Below are 19,066 nucleotides of genomic sequence, written 5' to 3'. Positions count from 1 at the left end.
CTTTTAAGGCTTTTATTACAGTGTCACCAGTGCGTCATCAACGCAAGTTGCACATGCGCAGAATGAGTCAAATAACTGTAAAGAGGTCTTATATTAGTCTATCATCTTTTTAAAGTGGTGTTTTTTTTGTGGCTTCAGACTCAAATTACATTTATGTATATAATATGTTCCCCACAGTATAAACAGGTTCAGAATATAATTATTTTTTTATAGTTTCTGTTTCTACTGTATCCAGAATAATGCTAATAATTCTCAACAAGAACTATTGATTAATTTGTCACATGACTTTTCCAGGGTTTGAGTTTGTTTTATTTAGTTTCACATCTACCTGTAGCTCTATGTTTTTTACACTGCTGACAACTTGTTTGTTGCATTATTTCAGAAAGTTTCACTTTTACAGTTACAGTTGGAAACCTTTGTTAATTAAATATCCTAGTTACATTACAGTAACCAAATTAAACTATATCAACTAAGTGAATTAATAAAAATAACCTGTGTAAAGGCTTTTTCAAACTAAAAAAATATCTTGTGAAATCTGTGACCTGTTGACCTGCACAACTCAAAGAATCAGAGTCAAGAATCATTATTTCTTAGTAGAAATGCTTTTAAACACTTGCTACATTCAGCTGACATAAAAATATTGTTTTCAAATATATAGAATAATTGTGAATTTATCAGTAGCAGTAGTAGTTTTAATATTTTAGTTAATTTTTTGCAGGCACCTTTTTTGTAAGTCAAATGTATTTAAAATAAACTAAAATTAAAGAGAGAATGTTATTTAACTGTTGAACCTTGTCATAATTGTATTTATTTATATATTTTTTTAAATAGAAAAAAAAATGTTTATGGTCTTGGTCTCGGTCTCGGCTCCCGAAAGTCTTGGTCTTGTCTTGGTCTCGGTGCATTCTGGTCTCGGGCAAGTCTTGGTCTCGGATAGTGTGGTCTTGAACACAACACTATGTAGAACATCATAAATAATAATAACACTACTTAATTTACTCTCTCCTTTATTAAGTTACAAAGGTTGCTGAAAATTTCAAGCTGCATTTTAGATTTATTTTGGCGGGTTTACAATGCAGCTTTCCAAACGGTTGAGAAATACTAATAGTAAAAACAGTTAGATTGGCACATTTGTTTTCATTCTTTATTATGTGAAGCAAAACACGCCCACACCACACACTTTCTCTCACACTTTTGCAGTCAAATAGTTTAACATCAACACATTTTTTCTACATTTTTTTCATGTCGTGAGCTCTATATTTATTATTATTATTATTATTATTATTATTATTATTATTATTATTATTATTATTATTATTATTATTATTATTCAGTACATATAGCACATATACTGAGAAAAACCCTATAGTAGCTAATAAAATAATCGCCATTGAAGCCCTTTTGGTCCTCCACGGCTACCATCGTGTGACGTCACAGTCCAACATGGCGCTTCCCTTGCGGACAAACTTCAAACACTTCTTCAGATTCATTCATGGCTTTAATCCAACAAAACGGTCCCTCTGCGCTGGAAACGAGGTGTGTGTATGACCCGCTTTGTGTGTTTATTCTCTGTGTGTGTGTGTTTAGTGTCACACGGAGGTTTTAGGTACTTTAATGCTCATAAATACTTTAAATACACAATGAAACTCATTCAGTTCATTCACTGCTGCTGACAGTCACTGAGATATCAACTCTGACACGCGAAGGTTGTCATTATTAATTACAGTATTGTGTGTATATAATGTTTTTACTCTCATTTTACATCGAAGTGAACAGTGGAATTAGTAATTCCGTGTGAAAGAAACTAAAATTGTATTGAGATGTAGTCACGTGACTCCACAAAAAGCTGGATAAACATAAACATACCCTGGAGTTATTTGTCCTGTGATAAACCCATTCAGATTTACACTAGACATCCATTATGACAAAGCTTTGTATGAGTGGTTTAGTGTAAATAAAAATAAAGACGTGCAGTCTTTGGGCTTTGCCATAACAGACACGTTTCTGTGTATAATAGTTATATATATATATATATATATAAGTAGCTTTTTTCACTTCATAAAGTTTGATTAATAGTAATATTAATCATATTTATGGGATGGTGAAAATATTATTTTTTAAATGCTAGATGATAATAATAATAATAATAATAATAATAAGCACAGCGATGACGATAGTAATAATTAAAGTAAGAAAATACAATAAACATAGGTAAACATTCAAAATATTACTTCAGGTAATTACAAAATAAGGATGATGTTGTGATCATAAATACGTGGTTTAAATAACATTAGTACAGTGTCCGTTGGAGGTATGTATTCATATTGACATTAACAGGAGTTCCACAGTGTGGATGTGAAAATGAATGGGATATATTGCTATATAATTTATTTTGGAAGCCAGAACATCACCAACATGTAAACAGCTGTTCCTTGACCCATTATCAACGTTTCCTGAAAATTTCATCAAAATCTGTTCAGAACTTTTCAAGTTATTGTGTACAGACAGACAGACAGCGTCGCACTGCAATTACAATAGCCTAGAATCGAACATCAGTTACAACATTCACAGTGTTTGACAGGAGTTCCACAGTGTGGATTGGTCATTTCAAATTGGTTTTAGATTGGTTTTAGAATGACCAAATTACTCCATAATAACGGATGCACACACTCGTCGATCAGACACTGCATCAGGGAGATAAAACACACACAAACACACAGACATTCCTTTCTTTCATAGATAGATATTTTTGGATTTCAGTTTAGACTTTCACACATGCCACCTACTTCTCTCTGCAGTCTTAAAAAGTCCTAATATGTGTTAAAAAAGAAACACTCACCGTAATGAAAACATATCATCATTAGCACAGACGCAGATTAAAACACCTTTAATGTTGGACCTTTTTTTTAAAAAGAGTTTGAAGTCTTTGCATTGTGGAACAAACATGTCTCGGTGTGAATGTTTATGGCTTGTTTGATTTATTCTCATGACTAAAAACTGTTGGGGTTCAGCTTCTGCCTGATGTTTGGAGACCTGCAGGCTTTGATCATGTTCTGAAACTTTTTCCCTTTATTATGTCAGGCCCCGATATAAGACAGAAACACCTCAAATGCACAATGGGACAATAACACACATTTACAAGGTAGTTTTTTTTCCAGAAGTGTCAACTTAACAAGTGTAACAAACGGACAAATATATCAACTTTTGCTTTCATTCTAGTTCACAATCTTGCTCTATGTAATCAGTAGTTGCACAGGATTTTGTGCAAAATGAAATGAAAATAGCTAAATGACACCGACTAAACAGACTAAAGTCTCACACAGGCATTTTTATGAACAACAGCTTTAACAAAATCAACAATTTTTCCCGTTAGGGACAGCACGTGTGAGTACATTCTGCAGAGTGGCTTCAATGCAGGTCTGGTTTGTAGCTCCCAGTCATGGATCTAACAGTTATTCTGATGCTGGTGTAAGAATAATGTTGTTGTTGTGTGGCTGACGCGTAAGGCTGCACAACATTATATCGTTAGTGTTGCACCTCACTGTAGTCTAATCAAATTACGTCAAGTGAAGGAGATGTGAGTGCAAAAACCGGGAGTGACAATTTCTCAAAATAAAATAAAGACTGACAGAAAAATGTTACATTTTGATTAAAACTTGTTTTTCCTTTGCGGCCCTCTACCAAAGGGTCCTCGGACCGGGGGTTGGGAACCCCTGATCTGAAGTACATTAATGTGATTGGTTGTTACTAAGATTGTGCGATATTTTATCGTTCATAATATATTGTCAAAAACATTCTCACCAGTAAGAATATGTCATCCCACGATGGAAACGATAAATGCCCATGTCGGAAATTAGCGAGGGCCACGGACCATTTGTCGCTGAGTTTAGCCAATAATATCCTAAAATCCTTGTTCCACAGGACCAACAACTCATTATTCTCTGGAGCGGAGCGCTGTTCTAGAAGATTTAGTCATTTTTTCATCACCTAATACAAATCTTGACACATCATCCGTGGCCTAACGCAATAATTTGCACACCTACTTTAATAAACATACCATGAACTATTTAAGCATATTTAACATATGTACTAATATAAAATCATGTCCTCCGTAGCGTTGCTTTAATGCACCTTTTCACCCTTTCAGGAGAGCAAATGAGGTGTGAAAGCAAACGAGGCATTTCCTGGCACACATTCAAAGATTTCAGTGAACTTTTCGTTAACAATGTAAAAATTGTGGTTTATATCTACATTTAAAAAAAAATTAAAAAAAACCCGAGTTGTGGGTTGATGAACGAGCTGCAGTACAACATCCTGTCTGAACTCCATCAGGACAAAAAGTCCCTGGAGAGAGACGTGAGGTGTGTGGAGGAAGGGGAATTATCTTTAACAGCAATAACATCAGAAATGAAGTGTTGCTTTTCATTTAGTTTTAATTTTCTCCAAATGTGCACGTCTGAGAGCGAGCACTGCTGTGCCCACAATGCTCCGAGGTGTGATGTGCGTCAAACCAAAAACTCTTTCTGGAGACTTTTCTCAGCTGGAAAAGGAATTTTAACGTCTGAGCCTCAGCAGACAAATGATCTCTGACACCTGAGCTTTACTTTATGTGAGAAATTAATTATTAAATCACAACAAACTATAAATCCAAAGAACAATTATTTTCCTTATACCCCAAAAGTTTAAAGTGTTTATTTAAATCTATTAAACATGCTCAGGGAGAACATGCAAGTGCTGAGTGTCTGAATCAATAGCTGTAGCGCCACTTAAAGGCCACGTTTGGCACCGCAAATTTCAAAATGATTTATTTTCTTTTTATTTACAAATTTTTAAAATCAATTTTCAATAAAAAAAATCCTGAGTTTTTTTGGGGAGGGAAACTGTTTAAATATATCACATATTTAAGAGATACATAATGATGGGCATAAATTAATATTGTTATCAAAAAGAGATTTGTATAATAGGAAATATGTGAATAATGTCATTATTGGGTTTATTTTTATTTAGATTTAAAAAAAAACTGTTGACGAATTAATCAATTTGCATATTGTGACATCGCTACGTTGATTGGAAAATAAGAAATCATTAAGTTTGCCAATTGTGAGGTCCTTATTGTTCAAGGGATCCTTCACTATTTTTACAAATTTGGCCTAAAATCTTTAAAATGTTCTTATTAGTAGATCTATGTCCAACAAAACACATTTTTTTGCACTATATTAATTTAATTGCCTTTTAAAAATAGGACTACTTTACAAGTTTCGATTCTGTGTTCCTCCATCTTGAAATCACGTGATTGATGATGTCACACGGACCCACTTAGTGAAGTTAGCAAGTAAATCAAGGGCTCCCACCGGAGGACTTCTATTTTCAGGGTTCGTGCGTCTTCAACAGTCGGTTATTACTCGCTAACTTCAGCCACCAGAGCATGTCAGCACAGTGTTTAAGGGAGAGTAAAGGTCCCAAGGAGAGCTCTTCTTCTCTGCTTCATTGTCTACTACCAAACCGCAGAGTTGGAACTGTCGCCCCCTGCGGTCACAGATTTTTTTCAGGTCACAACAGTTTTTATCCTCTTTAGGTAAACAAATGAGTGTTACGTTGACATCTTTAACTTTTCCTGTTTTTTTTTTTAGAGAAACCACAAGTTGCACAAGTTTTCATTTTGACTGAAAAAACTACTAAATGATCTAAAAATCAGGCTGAATGCTTCACTCCAATAGAAAACAATAGGATGTTTACAGGCAGTGGGGCCATGTGACATCATCAATCATGTGATTTCAAGATGGAGGAACGCAGGCTCTAAAACAGGAAAGTCGTCCCATTTTTAAAAGGCTTTTAAATGAATAAGGTGCATAATAATGTGTATTTTTAGTCATAGATCTACTAATAAGTACATTTCACTGATTTTAGGCCAAACTTGTAAAAAAATTGGAATATCCCTTTAACAATAACACACAGGCTTTTAAAGTTCTTGGTAATTTGTTTGTTGTCGTAGGGCTGGGCGATTTTGTCTAAAAACAAAAAAGCACCGATTTTTTTTTTTTTTTAAGGAATAATTCAAGTTTCATTTTGTTTTTTTACATTTTTTTTCTCAATGCACTTAAAAATGACTGCAGACATTTTTCTTTATTAGCAGACAATTCGTTATCGGTATGTACTGATATTACATTAATGTGCTAATATTATTTTGTAGTAAGTATTTTGGCATTTAAAGGGTTAATCTTGGCGTTTATTGAAGGTGTAACACTCCAGCCTTTGATTGGATGTAAATATGCCCCCCTGTGTTCCTGCCTGTGATTGGATGGAAATACCCCCCCCCCCCATGGTGCTCCTGCCTCTGGTTAAGCCTTCAGTTCAGCTTAGGGCTCCAGGAAGCGGGAGGTTACTTCTAATTTGCCCCCGTGTTCTCCTCAATTTCAATTTCACTTAATCCGGTGTCGGCTGAAACCATTAAGGTCTCTAACTCTCCGAAATGAAAGAGGCCTGGAGGAAAAGGAGGAAACACAGCTTCCCCTTTGAGGATTTTCATTAACTGCTGTATTTATTGCCCAGCGTCAGAAAAGCCTGATATTTCCCAGCACTCCCTTTAGTGTCATTAGGTCTGTCCTGTTCATTCAGAAGCTGGAAAACACTCCCACATGTCAGCAGAGTCCTAATTTACTGAGCTAATGGTGCAGTAAATAATTGGCATCTCACGGTTTGTCTCATTATTGTGATGTCTGCACTGATTATGTCAGAACTTAAAAACTCAATGTCTTTGCTTTGCACTTCAGTCCTGCAGATGCTGCTTTGCAGGAGGAAACGACTCAATCCTGAGGGAGGGAACAGATTTTTCCACAGTTTCAGCATGAATTGATATTGACACTTTGTAGGGATGTGTGCAGCTTTCCTTTGGTCTTTTCATTCATTTTGGTATTTATCAACTACTAAAACTCAGCGTACAGAATGGCAACATGAGATATGTGCATCATTTTGCAAAAGTAATATTACTGATGTAATAAGTAAATATTATTTGAAGTATTTCATGTTTAGTTTTAACAAGTAATAATTCAAAATATTGTATCATATTAGTAATGTTTTATAAATGTGACATTTATTTGTAATAAAACATATGCACAAGATTCCCCTTTACAAAATACAATCAAGAAATATTACACAATAATATGATATTTTAAGAATAACCACATTAAAATAGTTATAAAAGTATCCAAAAGAATCATTCAGTGATTGTGTAAAAAAGCCATGTGTCAACATCAATCTATCACTGCTATTATGTCAGCCCTGCTGTTCCTTTGTAACAGGACCATATTGTACGTACTTCCACTAAGTAACGGTAAACCTAAATATAGTTATAATATTAATATCTCACATGTGATCCCACAGGCTCTGGTTTCAACATAACGGTGATTAGAGCATCCGTAGGCTCCACACTAGTCTGACATCTTCACTCAGCTATATTCTGTAAGAATCATAACTTTTTTAATAACTTAAATGTGGTGGTTTCAGCCTTACAAAACTATGCTGCATGATTATGTCAATTTTTTAAGAGAAAAGCTGCAGTTTTAACATGTTCAAACATCCAGAATTGTGGCTGCACTTGTAACGTTTGTAAGAAACCAAACAGTTTGTAAATCTGTCCAGATTTCAGCGAGATAAGAATATTTAGGTTTGTGTGGCTCACTCACGCTCCCTAAGTTACCACAGACTCCGTCAGAGAGCTGAACGAGTTAAGATGACGTAAGAGATGACGTAAGACATCTAGCCTTTATTATGTGATATCTATGTCCAGGTTCTGTTTAATGAGCTTTACTATCAACCTCATTGAACTTTAGTTTGAAAGTTTTTGTTGCACAGTTAGCATAGAATTGTCTTTTTTTATAGCCAAAATGATGCCAGATTTTTCTCTTGAGCTGTCATCATCTCACTCACTTTCCATATCTCATTACACTTTTCGGTTTTGTTTCCGTTTCATCGTTTTTCCCTGTTTCGAAGACTTTAATGGTTATTAAACTTCCTGAAATCATATCAAACATGATACATTGGGTTAATAGTCAACTACTGTTATTCATTTTATTATATATGCTTTAGAATTTACAAAATCGTGTTGTTTACGTCTCAAGAGCGACGTTAGCCACACCGCTAACCCCTCAGTCACCCAACAGGAAGAATCCCATGAAAATGTGTGACATGTTACCAAAAGATTGTAGATCCTTCCGCCGTGATGTGTCACCAGGTAAACTTTCACCAGTTTAGCTAAAACGCCATCAGCTAAACCTGACTTTGTACCAGAGCCTTTACACATTTGAATGCAGTCACAATAATTTTAATAATCTTGTTCATTACAACACATTAAAAACACGTCAGATGAAGCGATGCATTCATTTTTAATCACAGGGTAACATGATTGCTAGGCAATCCATTACATATAGTGCAAAATTTGAATGGAATTATGAGCAGAATTGGACGTATTTATTAGTTTGTTACTTAAAGGCGCAGTATTATGAAAAAAAAATCACTTTATAATAGTTTTGCTACAGTGATATACATTCATTTAGCCTCATTCAGAGGGTCAAAGTTGAAAAAGTTCTGTTTCCTCCCTCCCTTGTTATTCCAAATTTTGTATAAAGTCAGCTCCAAACAAGCCAGTTGGATTTGTCTCGCGTTGTGACGTCATAAGGTGGAAACTTCTCCTCCTGACAATCCTGGCTCCTCCTACTCTATAAGAATGTAAGCTCCTCCCTCTCAAACTACCTCACAGATAAAAGGAACACTCCGGTTTAATATAGAATATATGTTATACTTTATTGTCATAAATGTAAAGCTACATACATGAAATGTATTCGCTGAGGAGCAGTGGGCAGCTATGCTGTAGCGCCCTGAGAGCAGTAAGGGTTAATGTAAGGGACTGATCAACATCCCACAGTAATGGACCAGGAGCCTACGGTTACAAGCCCGCTCCCTTAACCACTAGTTCCTTTATCCACAGATAATATATTTATGTTCAGTATATAGATAACCCAGTATATAGATAATCCAAAGCGCAGTTCTCACAATCAGTTCCACTTTTAGTGTCCGTTATATCGCCTTTGACATGGTCTGACGTGTTTGTGACCCAATGCAACGCAGAGGTTGGACCAAACAGTGGACTATCATCTTAAATGGAATAGTTCTGTGGTCAGAATATGTGAGGATGATAAGAAAGTGACGCAGCAGCTCTGGTGAGTGTTTGAAACATCTGAAACAGCTGACTGACTCCGCTGCTGCTCATAAACACACCCTGAAGCAGCGTTTCACAATAACGTCTTTTATATCCATGTGTTTTACTATAATGTGCAGTTTTTTTGGCTGAAAACAATAACAAGAGTGTGTGGATAGCAAAAGAAAATGGCTATAATGATCTTCTCAGAGCGAGGCATGGAGTCAACGCCCACTCATGCATATGCATGAAGGCCCCAAAACAGCCTGTTTTTAGAAGCGTAATTAAATTGACTTTTCAGAGGCTAAAACTCTAGAAAACAGGCGAGTTTGGGAAAATAAACCGAAATACTATGTTGTTGGGGTTCTTAGAACAAATGAAGATGTGTGAAAAATAGCGTAATACTGGAACTATGAATAAAACCACTAGTGTTTTGGCAGAAAACTGTTGGCGACTTATACACCGTTATCTTTTACATGCTAACTCCTTAACTCACACCCCCTCAGCCCAGCACGGTTTCCTCCCACACGTCATCACGTTTATACGTCATTCACATGATGCAACTTCGTTTTTGGATCAGCACAGTTTGCCGCGATAGCATAGTCCCGCCCCTTTCATTTTGCTTTATTAACTTTCTAAGTTATAGTTGTTTGCTAAGCTAATCAAATCCATGTGGGATTCTTTGCTGCTATGGAGTTCCTTTAGTCTCAGAAAAATAACAAAAAACCAGCATATTCATGGAAAATCACAGGTTTCAGAAGAGGCTGCAAGTTTTTATAAAATGGGACGCTGTAAGTCAGCTGTGATGTCATCTAGAGCCCTGATCTCCAAACACTGACTAAGCCAAAACTGAAACATGGTGTTGCTGGTACTGTTTGTGCTGACTTTGCTGTTTTTCTTAAGACAACTAAACCTTTGTTTTTGGTGTTGGAGCTTTTTGACTCAAACAAGGCTTACATTGCTTGGATTATGACTTTTTTTTATGTTGGAGCAATGGGACCGTTTTTATGGTGTCCTTATCCACAGAAGTTGTTCACTAATACTCCTACTATCCAGTGTGACCATGGTTTAATCCCGTCCATGTCTCCAGTAGGAGGTGAAAAAGCCAAAGCTTTGTGAATATGATCAGTTTCCAGTTGTTAGTGCTTTTTATTTCACTAAAAGCTGTTCTTTAAGCGGCCGTCACAGCTTCCTGCTCCTCCTGCTCATCTCCCCCCAGGCTGCAGGGAGGTTTGCAGCGCGTTAGGGCTCCAGGCCAGCGCTGCCTCCCCTGCCCGGTTATTTTTGGAGCGCCGTCGGGCCCCGTCTGCGGGGAGTGCTGTTTTTGAAGGGCCTCCAGTCCCATTAATCAGCCCAGAGACCCCACGGCGTGAGCCCTGGCCCGCCACACTGCAGCGTTCTGTTCCTGTACCACTGCTCTCTGCACAGTGTGAAGCTTAGAGGAACCTCATCAATCTCACCTGTCCCACACGTCAACCGCAGATTTAATCAAACGCTCCTTTCGGGCTCTCTCCGGTCCGGCCCCTCCGACATGCTGCAAAGGAAAAAAAGGGAGAAGAAAATGCCCAGCTTTGACTCGACTGTAGCGCCACTTTCTCCTCCATTATTTTTTACTCTATTTCTATTTGTCATTTGCTCTTTGTCTGGTATTATCTTATACAATAATCTCATTACTCAGCATTTATGGCTTTTCATTATGCTAGTGACCTACATTAGCTAAACAAAGCTAATGCACAATAATTCCAGCAAATATGTTGTGGTTTAATTTTTTCAGACAACTTTTTGAGGAAATTTACTTTGATCTCCTGACAAGTAAAGACTGCCAATTGTCAGTCTTCATCAGAGGCGTCTGCTAATTGCTTTGATGTATTTTTCTTTATGAACGTGGCCAACTTGACAATTCCGTCAGGCTGGCCACGCCCACTGTTGCCGCCCGATGGTCTCTGGAGAAGACTCTTTTCCAGAGACCATCAAAGCAATCAGCATACGCCTTTGAGGAAGACTGACAGTTGGAAGTCGAAACATGTCAGGAGATCACACTAAATTTCCTAAAAAAAAGTTGTCTAAATGAATGGAACCTTAACATATAAAGGTAATGGGTCATTCCGTGTCATTTTACAAATGGCCCACGCACTTGGGTCTTAAAAAAATTCTGAATTTTTTTTCAATTTTGTTCAGTTTTTAGCTTCCAATATCTCAGGAAATTAACTGAATTAACTCAAATTTGGTAGAGTAATACAGCTCTATCTACTCTTACAGAATATACAAAAAGATCTGCTATACATCATATCTGGTGGACATGCCAGCTCCTCAAAATTGGAAAAAAAGTGAATGTGTGTTTGGGTCTGGAACATGTTTGGGCCTTCAGTAAACAACTTAGCATATGCTTCAGCTCCCTGTAATTCGATCAGCTTAGAGCTATGAACATAGACTGTTCACATCACTAATGATTAGTCACATATATGCATTGGTTCTTGGGTGAAGTCTGAAAAAAACCTTTTCTTTACTGTATTTTTTTTAGCCGAAGGTTCATGTCAAATCTGAACTCCGTTTTTCATTTATATTATAAAAGTTAGTCTTTCTTGGGATAGAGAACAATTTTTCTTTATGCTTATATTCTGAGACAGTGGGTGGAGCTGTATTACTATACCAAATTTCAGTTTCCTTTGTGCTGTAGTTCCTGAGATATTGGAAGATGAAAATGGAAGAAAAATAAGGACGAGTGAAAATCCACGCTTACCCCCCTTAACTAAATTGTCCATATCTCAAAAAGTGTTAATCCGATTAAACTAATTATTTACCGTGTGTATATTGAATTATTAAGGAACGATTGGTAAAAAATTAAGGTGCGTGAGATGTACTGAAAATGTGTTGTTTAATGCATATTTCCACAGCAACAACTTTTCCCTGGAATGAAGATTATGTGTTTGAACCATGGGTCTAAATATTATCTCAGTAAGCATTCAGCTTCTGCCATGTTTAAAGTTGACTCCTCCTGGGCGGTGATTCCACGTCGACTAACAAGGGATTGACTGAGAGAAGGAAACGAGCTCCAGGTGTTTGTGGACATATTTGGCACAGACGGAGTTTAGGATGTTTCTCTTGTTTCTGTCGCTTATGTCACAGATCACGTTTACGTAATATTAGGAATTCAAAACGTGGTGGAAATACAGACATCAATGGGCCACACGGTTAATATCATTGAAAGGAGAACCCCCCCACTGAACAGTTCCAGGACATTTTTCCAGTGAAGTGCAGCTCTGTGGGTCGTCCACTTTAACAGGTCCCTAAGTGGACCAGAACGCAGATGAAGAAAGATAGTCGGCTACAGGGGGATGTTGGTCAAAGGGTGTTTCGGCATGATGTTGGTGTTAATGAGGTTCCCGGAGCGCCCGTGGTTGAACAACAACACTGGACTCTGTGTGTGAGACGCTAAGCGGGAGACGTTCAGGAACCCTCCATCAAAGCCTCCAACAAGGAGGAGTGGAGCTCTACCCGGAGCTCCTCGCTGGCTCACATAGAGCTGATGATAATGCTCAGCAGGGATCCAGTGAGGCGCCCACAGGTGGTTTTTACACTTGTTGAAACGATGTGGACTGTTGTTGTGCTAGCTGCCGTCCTCTTTGGAAGGAGCAGCGTCAGCGGAGCGCTCCAGGATATGATAAATGAGGCCTGAAAACCAGCCCGGAGGAAAGATTTTTCCCTTTTGCAAGTTTGAGCTCAACAAAAGCTGTGGCTGTGATTAATCACACTGACTGTAGGCCTGGATGAGCCTGGAAAATACAACTCCTTAATAATGATAATAACTAAAATGTCTTTAAACATTCCAGTCCGTCTCCAACGTTCTAATATCACACACAAAACCTCCGAAGAGTTTCATCGGAAAAAACGATTAGGAAAGACAAACGGTTCCAGAGTTTGGAGGCTTTATTCTGTTTGTCTACGATGCACTGATTAAAATCTAAATGAAAACTCTATTAAAATCAAAGCCATATGAGAAATTATTCACCTGTTTCTTTAGGACAAAATCTGTTGTGTTACAATTTTTGATTTGTAAATGATACACTGGATCAATGCCCAGCCAACAACATGGTTTCTTATGTAAACCTGCTGTTTACTAATCCCTGGTTACTGGTTTCCTTTGGCTTGTTGGAAAAATGTCACTGCATTTTTTGCGCAGCCTCCAACTTTTGTTCAGTTTGACTTTTTAATTCTTTTGTTTTTTGATAATTAAAAGAAGAAAAAAAAAAACACTTGGATAACCACTTTCTACCAGTTGGGGCGTAAACTTTTACCATATTTTCAATGAATGTAAAAAGAAAAACAAGTATCATGAAAAACACAAAAAGCAAATAAAAATGGCAATGAAACTTGTGCAAGAATGTTGGCACACAGGGCTCTATGAATATTGGGATCTGTCTAAAGTAATGAATCCTTGAACGTTGAACATAATGGATCACTATGTAAGGATGCATTTTTAAACCAGCATGCAGAATCCTCAAACTCCGGCTTCATATCCAAAACACAAAGCCACAGAGTCTCACCACTTTATGATGGGTTCACCAAATGTGGCAGATCTCTATGTATGCTCTGTTCCTGCTTAGTTTGTATGTAAGAAGTATTTTTCCCCCTCGATGTATCACATGCCAATGCTGTCCAAAACATTATTCTGATTCTGATATTAACAGATACCAATGAACACAGGCTTTCCCTTCAAAATCTAATCTCTACATTTTGTATTTAAAATCTATGCTTTAGCTGCACTTTATGTCCCAGATCCAAATGTTAATGGTATAGGTCACATTTTTATGCAAAATGTTCATTTCGATGTCAAAATAAATAGTTGAGATGTTTGAAACTTCCCTCTTATGTTTGATACTTCATATATGGTAACGCTTCACTTAAAGTTTTATACATAAGGCTGACATTATGCTCTTATTATTATGACATAACACATGTGATTAGCATGAGTAAGGTCTCATGAAGGCTGCCATTAAGTGTCATTTTTTAGCCTAACCCTTAACCCCACTACATCCCTCCACTTAACCAAAAAATGCCAACATAGCTCCAAAGGTGTCATAATTTAGCCAACGACACTTATTGACAGCTTTCATGACACTTTATTCGTGCTAATGACAGCATAATGTCAGCCTTATCAAAGTGAAAGTCAGCTTTATTGTCAATTCCCACCAGGGTTGGGGTCAATTACATTTTTCAGTTACAATTACATTTTCGATTACACATTTTTAAATACACTTCAACTATGATTACAGTTACCATATTTTTTCCAGTTACAATTAATATATAATAATTTTTTATCCTTAGAAAGTCAATTGCGTTCTCAATTACAATTAATTACAATTACTGAATCTGAAATAAATAACCTAACAAAAGTTAACCTTCCTATTGTATTAACTTTCTCTTAGCATCTCTAATGCTAATGGGTCATGAATCAGTTGTAAAATACACTAAAAACAAATATCTAATTTATTTCCTATCTATTGGTTACCTTGTTATGCTTCCTAATCAATGAAAATATAGGATTTCATTTTATTTTTTTTTAATGGTAAACTGTGGGAAAGCTTGACATAAAACATATTTTTATAATAATTAACTACATACAGTATGTATAGAACTGTACATTGAACTGTAACATGGTTCCCCAGTTTTGCATTAAATTATAATTGAAAATTTTGATTGTGACAGCAACATATTTCATCATTTATAATTTCAATAATAGCTAGGCAAGACCTGTATTCGCAAGGCAAATACGTATTTGGCTATTGAAAATGGAAAAAATTGGCAAAAATGACAACCTGTATCTGAATTTGTTGACAAGTTTGTTGTTTTTACTAATTAAATTGAAAGTAATAATGCAGGAAAAACAGAAGGCTGACCTTGACCTTAAATATGACCTTGAGCAAAGGTCAAGGTTGCACATTGAAAGGAAATGTTGTTCAATGGTACCAGTGGCCAAGTTATAGGGAAAAACTTTTTTTTTTTTTGGCTGAGCTTTGTCGTCCTAAGAGCGTTGATGTCTTATTTTGTTCATTTTTCTGAGGAGTTCTTGACCTTAAATAAGACCTTGAGTGAAGGTCAAGGTCACACATTGAAAGGAAATATTGTTCAATGTTACCAGGGGCCAATGTATAGGGAAAAAAATTGTTTTAGGTTTTTTGTGACGTCATGAATATTGACCCCTACCAATCTAATTACTGGTAGGTCGTACAGCTTCGGTCCAACGATATAAAATACTCCACTTGAGATGAGCTTTTCATAAATGTATGCATCGGACTTGTATGATAAATATTCGTAGAGATATGGAACATTTTGGTTTTTGACACTTGACGCAACCGTGTATTTTCAATTGCCAAATACAATTGTGTTTTTATGTTTAAAACTTTAAGTAAAGTGTTACCTACTACTTTAATTATATCCAAATAGTCTCCATTGAACGATGAGTCATTGTTCTGCTTCATGGAAAACTCAGCTTTTAGTTTTTCTTAATAAAAACCTTGGAATAGTTTGGACTTTATTCCAGAGTTGGTCCGTTTCTCGTCTGCCTGATCATTTAGCTTCTGTTGTTGATTCTCAATGGGAGCTGTCAGAGTTACATGGTCGGACACCTTCACAGCTTCACTAAATGTTGATGTAGGCGAAGACGTGCGCACGTGCAGAGGTGCGTCGGTGTTTGCACATGACCTCCATCCCTGCGGATGTTACCGCACACACAGACAAATGAACACGTATTCCTGGAAAGGTAGAGCCGCAGTGAGTGTGAAAACATGGGCTTTGAGTGTGTGTAACCTTCTGTTTGTGTCATACACACACATAAACACATGCACGGTGTGTAATACATTCAGCATATGGCAGGCGTGGATGAAGTGCTTTCATCACCTTAGCGACGGTGTGGTAGGACAGAGCCGTGGCTGTCAGTGTAAAATATGAGTAGAGTTTGTGTGTCTGTGCTGTGTCATCAGCAGGTATCTGATGACTGAAACAGGAAGTGCTTTAGACAAAGAGGTCAGGAGACAGTAGGGAATGACGGATAGCGCCACCCGCTCAGCCTCTGTTGCTTTATTAAACTGAGAAAACAGTTAGAGTTTTTTTTGGAGGAGGATTTATGTCTGCTGTTCTTCAAAGTTGGTTTTTGATAAATTTTCTGAGTAAAGTAAACCGGACTCTGTGCCGCGTTCTGCGTATCACCACATTAATCTGGAACTTCTCTTTGACGCTCAAACATCTCAACTACTTTTTAATCTTCTTGGTGACTCCCAGTGTTTTAGATTATGTTTTTTTTTTTTTTTTTAAAGTTCTTCTCCCATCATGTGTCTTGGTCCATCTTTGAAAAGATTTCCAAAAAATGACACACAGAGGAAATGCATTAAGTAGCTTTTGATTTATGTTCGTGATCTGGTTCTGAGGTCAAACTTCTGCAAAGAAGACATTTTTCAATGTTTTGAAGCTCTCGGAGATGTTAATAAGATTTCATAAAAGGCTGCACTAGTCTGAGACTCTGAGCGAAGGTTGATCATTTTTACACTTTGATTCAGCGCGGTTTGTGCTCAGACGGAGCTTTCCATAGCTCCAAACTGACAGGAAACTTTATTTGTAGGCGTAGGTAGATTGAGTTTCTCGGTCAGTGTATGTTTTAGTCATTGAATTTTTCGTTCAGAAAAGGAAATTGAAAAAAAAAAAAAAGATTGGTTATTTGGTTTTCTTTTTCAAATTGAAAAAAACTAAATTGAAAACAAGGCATATTTCTTTATCAGGGTCAAGAAAGGATAAACAACAAACATTTAAAAATCTACTGATTTCTTTTCAAAATAAAAGCACACACATGATGACGCTTCTGTTTTGCTAAAATATATGAATTATCTCTATATTTCCCTACTATTTAAAATGTCCATTGAACTATTTTCTGTGCAAAATCTCCTTACATATTTTGCTAAAAAACCTCTTCCACTCTCACTATATATATATATATATATATATATATATATATATTTGCAGTGATTTCTGAAGATGACACGCCTTGTTTTGCCATTTCAAAAATAATTTCAAAGTGCGGTTCCAAAGACATTTTGGCGTCACCTATTCGAATTGTGCGAGTCATAATTGTAATCTACTGTATGTTGAATTACCTTTGAAACAATATATCACACAACTATGTTCCCATAAATTTGGAAATTACTGGAAATGGTGAGCCCCCATTTCAAAAAAAAAAAAAAAGGGTTCTGAGCGTCACATCATGATCATTCATAGCGTATTCATACCAAACTCCTTTCCGATCTAACGAGAGCTAACGAAGAGTTGTTGTTTAGGGTACTCAGGGCCCCCCTGGGTCCCAAATCAAAAATCGGGCTCCGATTTTAAAATTATTGACGAGTAAAGTTTTCTAATTAGCAATAAAAATGCGAACTGGAGCATATCTCGGTCAAAATAAATGCTAACAACACCAAAACTGAGATCCTTAGTTGGCATGTGACTGTGAGGGTATGCGCCAAATTTGAATGATGTAGGCCACTAGGGGGCGCTACAAATAACGAAAATTTACAGTATATCTCTTTAATGGCATGACCAATTTTTACTAAATTTGGAGGGTATGATCTTGGGTCCCCCTTGAGGCGATATCTTAAAGGTATTCGCGATTGGTGAAAGTGGGCGTGGCTTATTACATCATAACACATAAATAAACAAACATTAATTCTGCTGAATTATTATGTTGAGGGCAGTTAATTTTACAGGGTAGATATAGAAGACCACACAGACCACCCATACCAACAATTGTGCCACTAGGTGGCGCTATAATTGCAAAAACATTTTGGCCTTTAACTTTCACAATTTAATTCACATCTTCATAAAATTCATATCCACATGTTTCCTACATAGAGTGGCATCTTCTGACATAGGCCACGCCCACTCCCACAGCACATTGTTCTTTGTAAGTCACTACATATCAAAAACCTACTTTTTCGAATATCTCTTTGGAGTTTTGTCCAGTCAGCGTGAAACTTGGCACGTAGAGTCTTCATTTGGACCTAATCTACAGTTCAGCAAAAACAATTGTTCAGGCAAAATATGCGCAAAATATTAACGAGTAAAGTTTTCTAGCTAGCTTTAAAAACCAAACTGTTGCATATCTCGGTCAAAATAAGTGCTAACAACACCAAATCTGAGATCCTTGTTTAGCATGGGACTGTGAGGGTATGAGCCAGATTTGAATAAATTAGGCCTCTAGGGGGCACTGCAATTATGAGAAATTTATATCTCCTAAATGGCACGACCGATTTTTACCAAATTTGGTGGGTATGACCTTGGTTCGCTCCTGGGGCCGTATCTTGAAGTTAATCACGATTGGTCAAAGTGGGCGTGGCTTATTACTACATAACATATAAATAAACAAGCTGAAGTATTATGTTGAGGGCTGTGAAATTTACAGTGTAACTATAGAAGAACACACAGATCACCCATACCAAAAAGTGTACCACTCACTAGGTGGCGCTATAATGGGTGCAAATGCATTTTGGCCTGTAACTTTCACACTTTAAATCACATCTTCCAAAACTTCACATCCACGTGTTCACAGCAAATGGCACGTTGGCCTGTGCCCTGAAGCTCGCCCCAACCCCGTCATCCTTCGTGACGTACTTCAACGGGCTCCGCGAAACCTGGGGACCGAGTCGCGCGGGAAGGCTTGGCCCCCTTTCATAACTGCTTGCAGTTCTAGTGTTTCTTTTATAATCGTAAATGAATTGTAATTGAGTTCAGATAATTGACATTGTAATTGTAATTGCCATAGAAATACTATACAAATTGTCATTTGCAATTCAAACGCAAACCTGTGGGATCATGTTACAGTTCTATAGCTTA

General features: G+C 37.0%; 1 protein-coding gene across 1 annotated transcript in view; it reads left to right on the top strand.

Annotated features, from left to right (window-relative positions):
• Window positions 1-1,429: 1,429 nt before the first annotated feature.
• wars2 (tryptophanyl tRNA synthetase 2, mitochondrial) overlaps window positions 1,430-19,066 on the top strand; it is a 34,893-nt gene continuing 17,256 nt past the window's right edge. The window contains exon 1 of the mRNA XM_028436598.1: window positions 1,430-1,536. Coding sequence (XP_028292399.1) covers window positions 1,444-1,536 — 93 coding nt within the window. The 5' untranslated portion in view covers window positions 1,430-1,443. The remainder of the gene's footprint in view (window positions 1,537-19,066) is intronic.

Source organism: Gouania willdenowi, chromosome 21 (genome assembly GCF_900634775.1).
Source record: "Gouania willdenowi chromosome 21, fGouWil2.1, whole genome shotgun sequence".
Classification (NCBI taxonomy): Eukaryota; Metazoa; Chordata; class Actinopteri; order Blenniiformes; family Gobiesocidae; genus Gouania; species Gouania willdenowi.
Note: the sequence above shows the minus strand (reverse complement) of the source record. Positions and strands in the feature narration are given on the sequence as shown.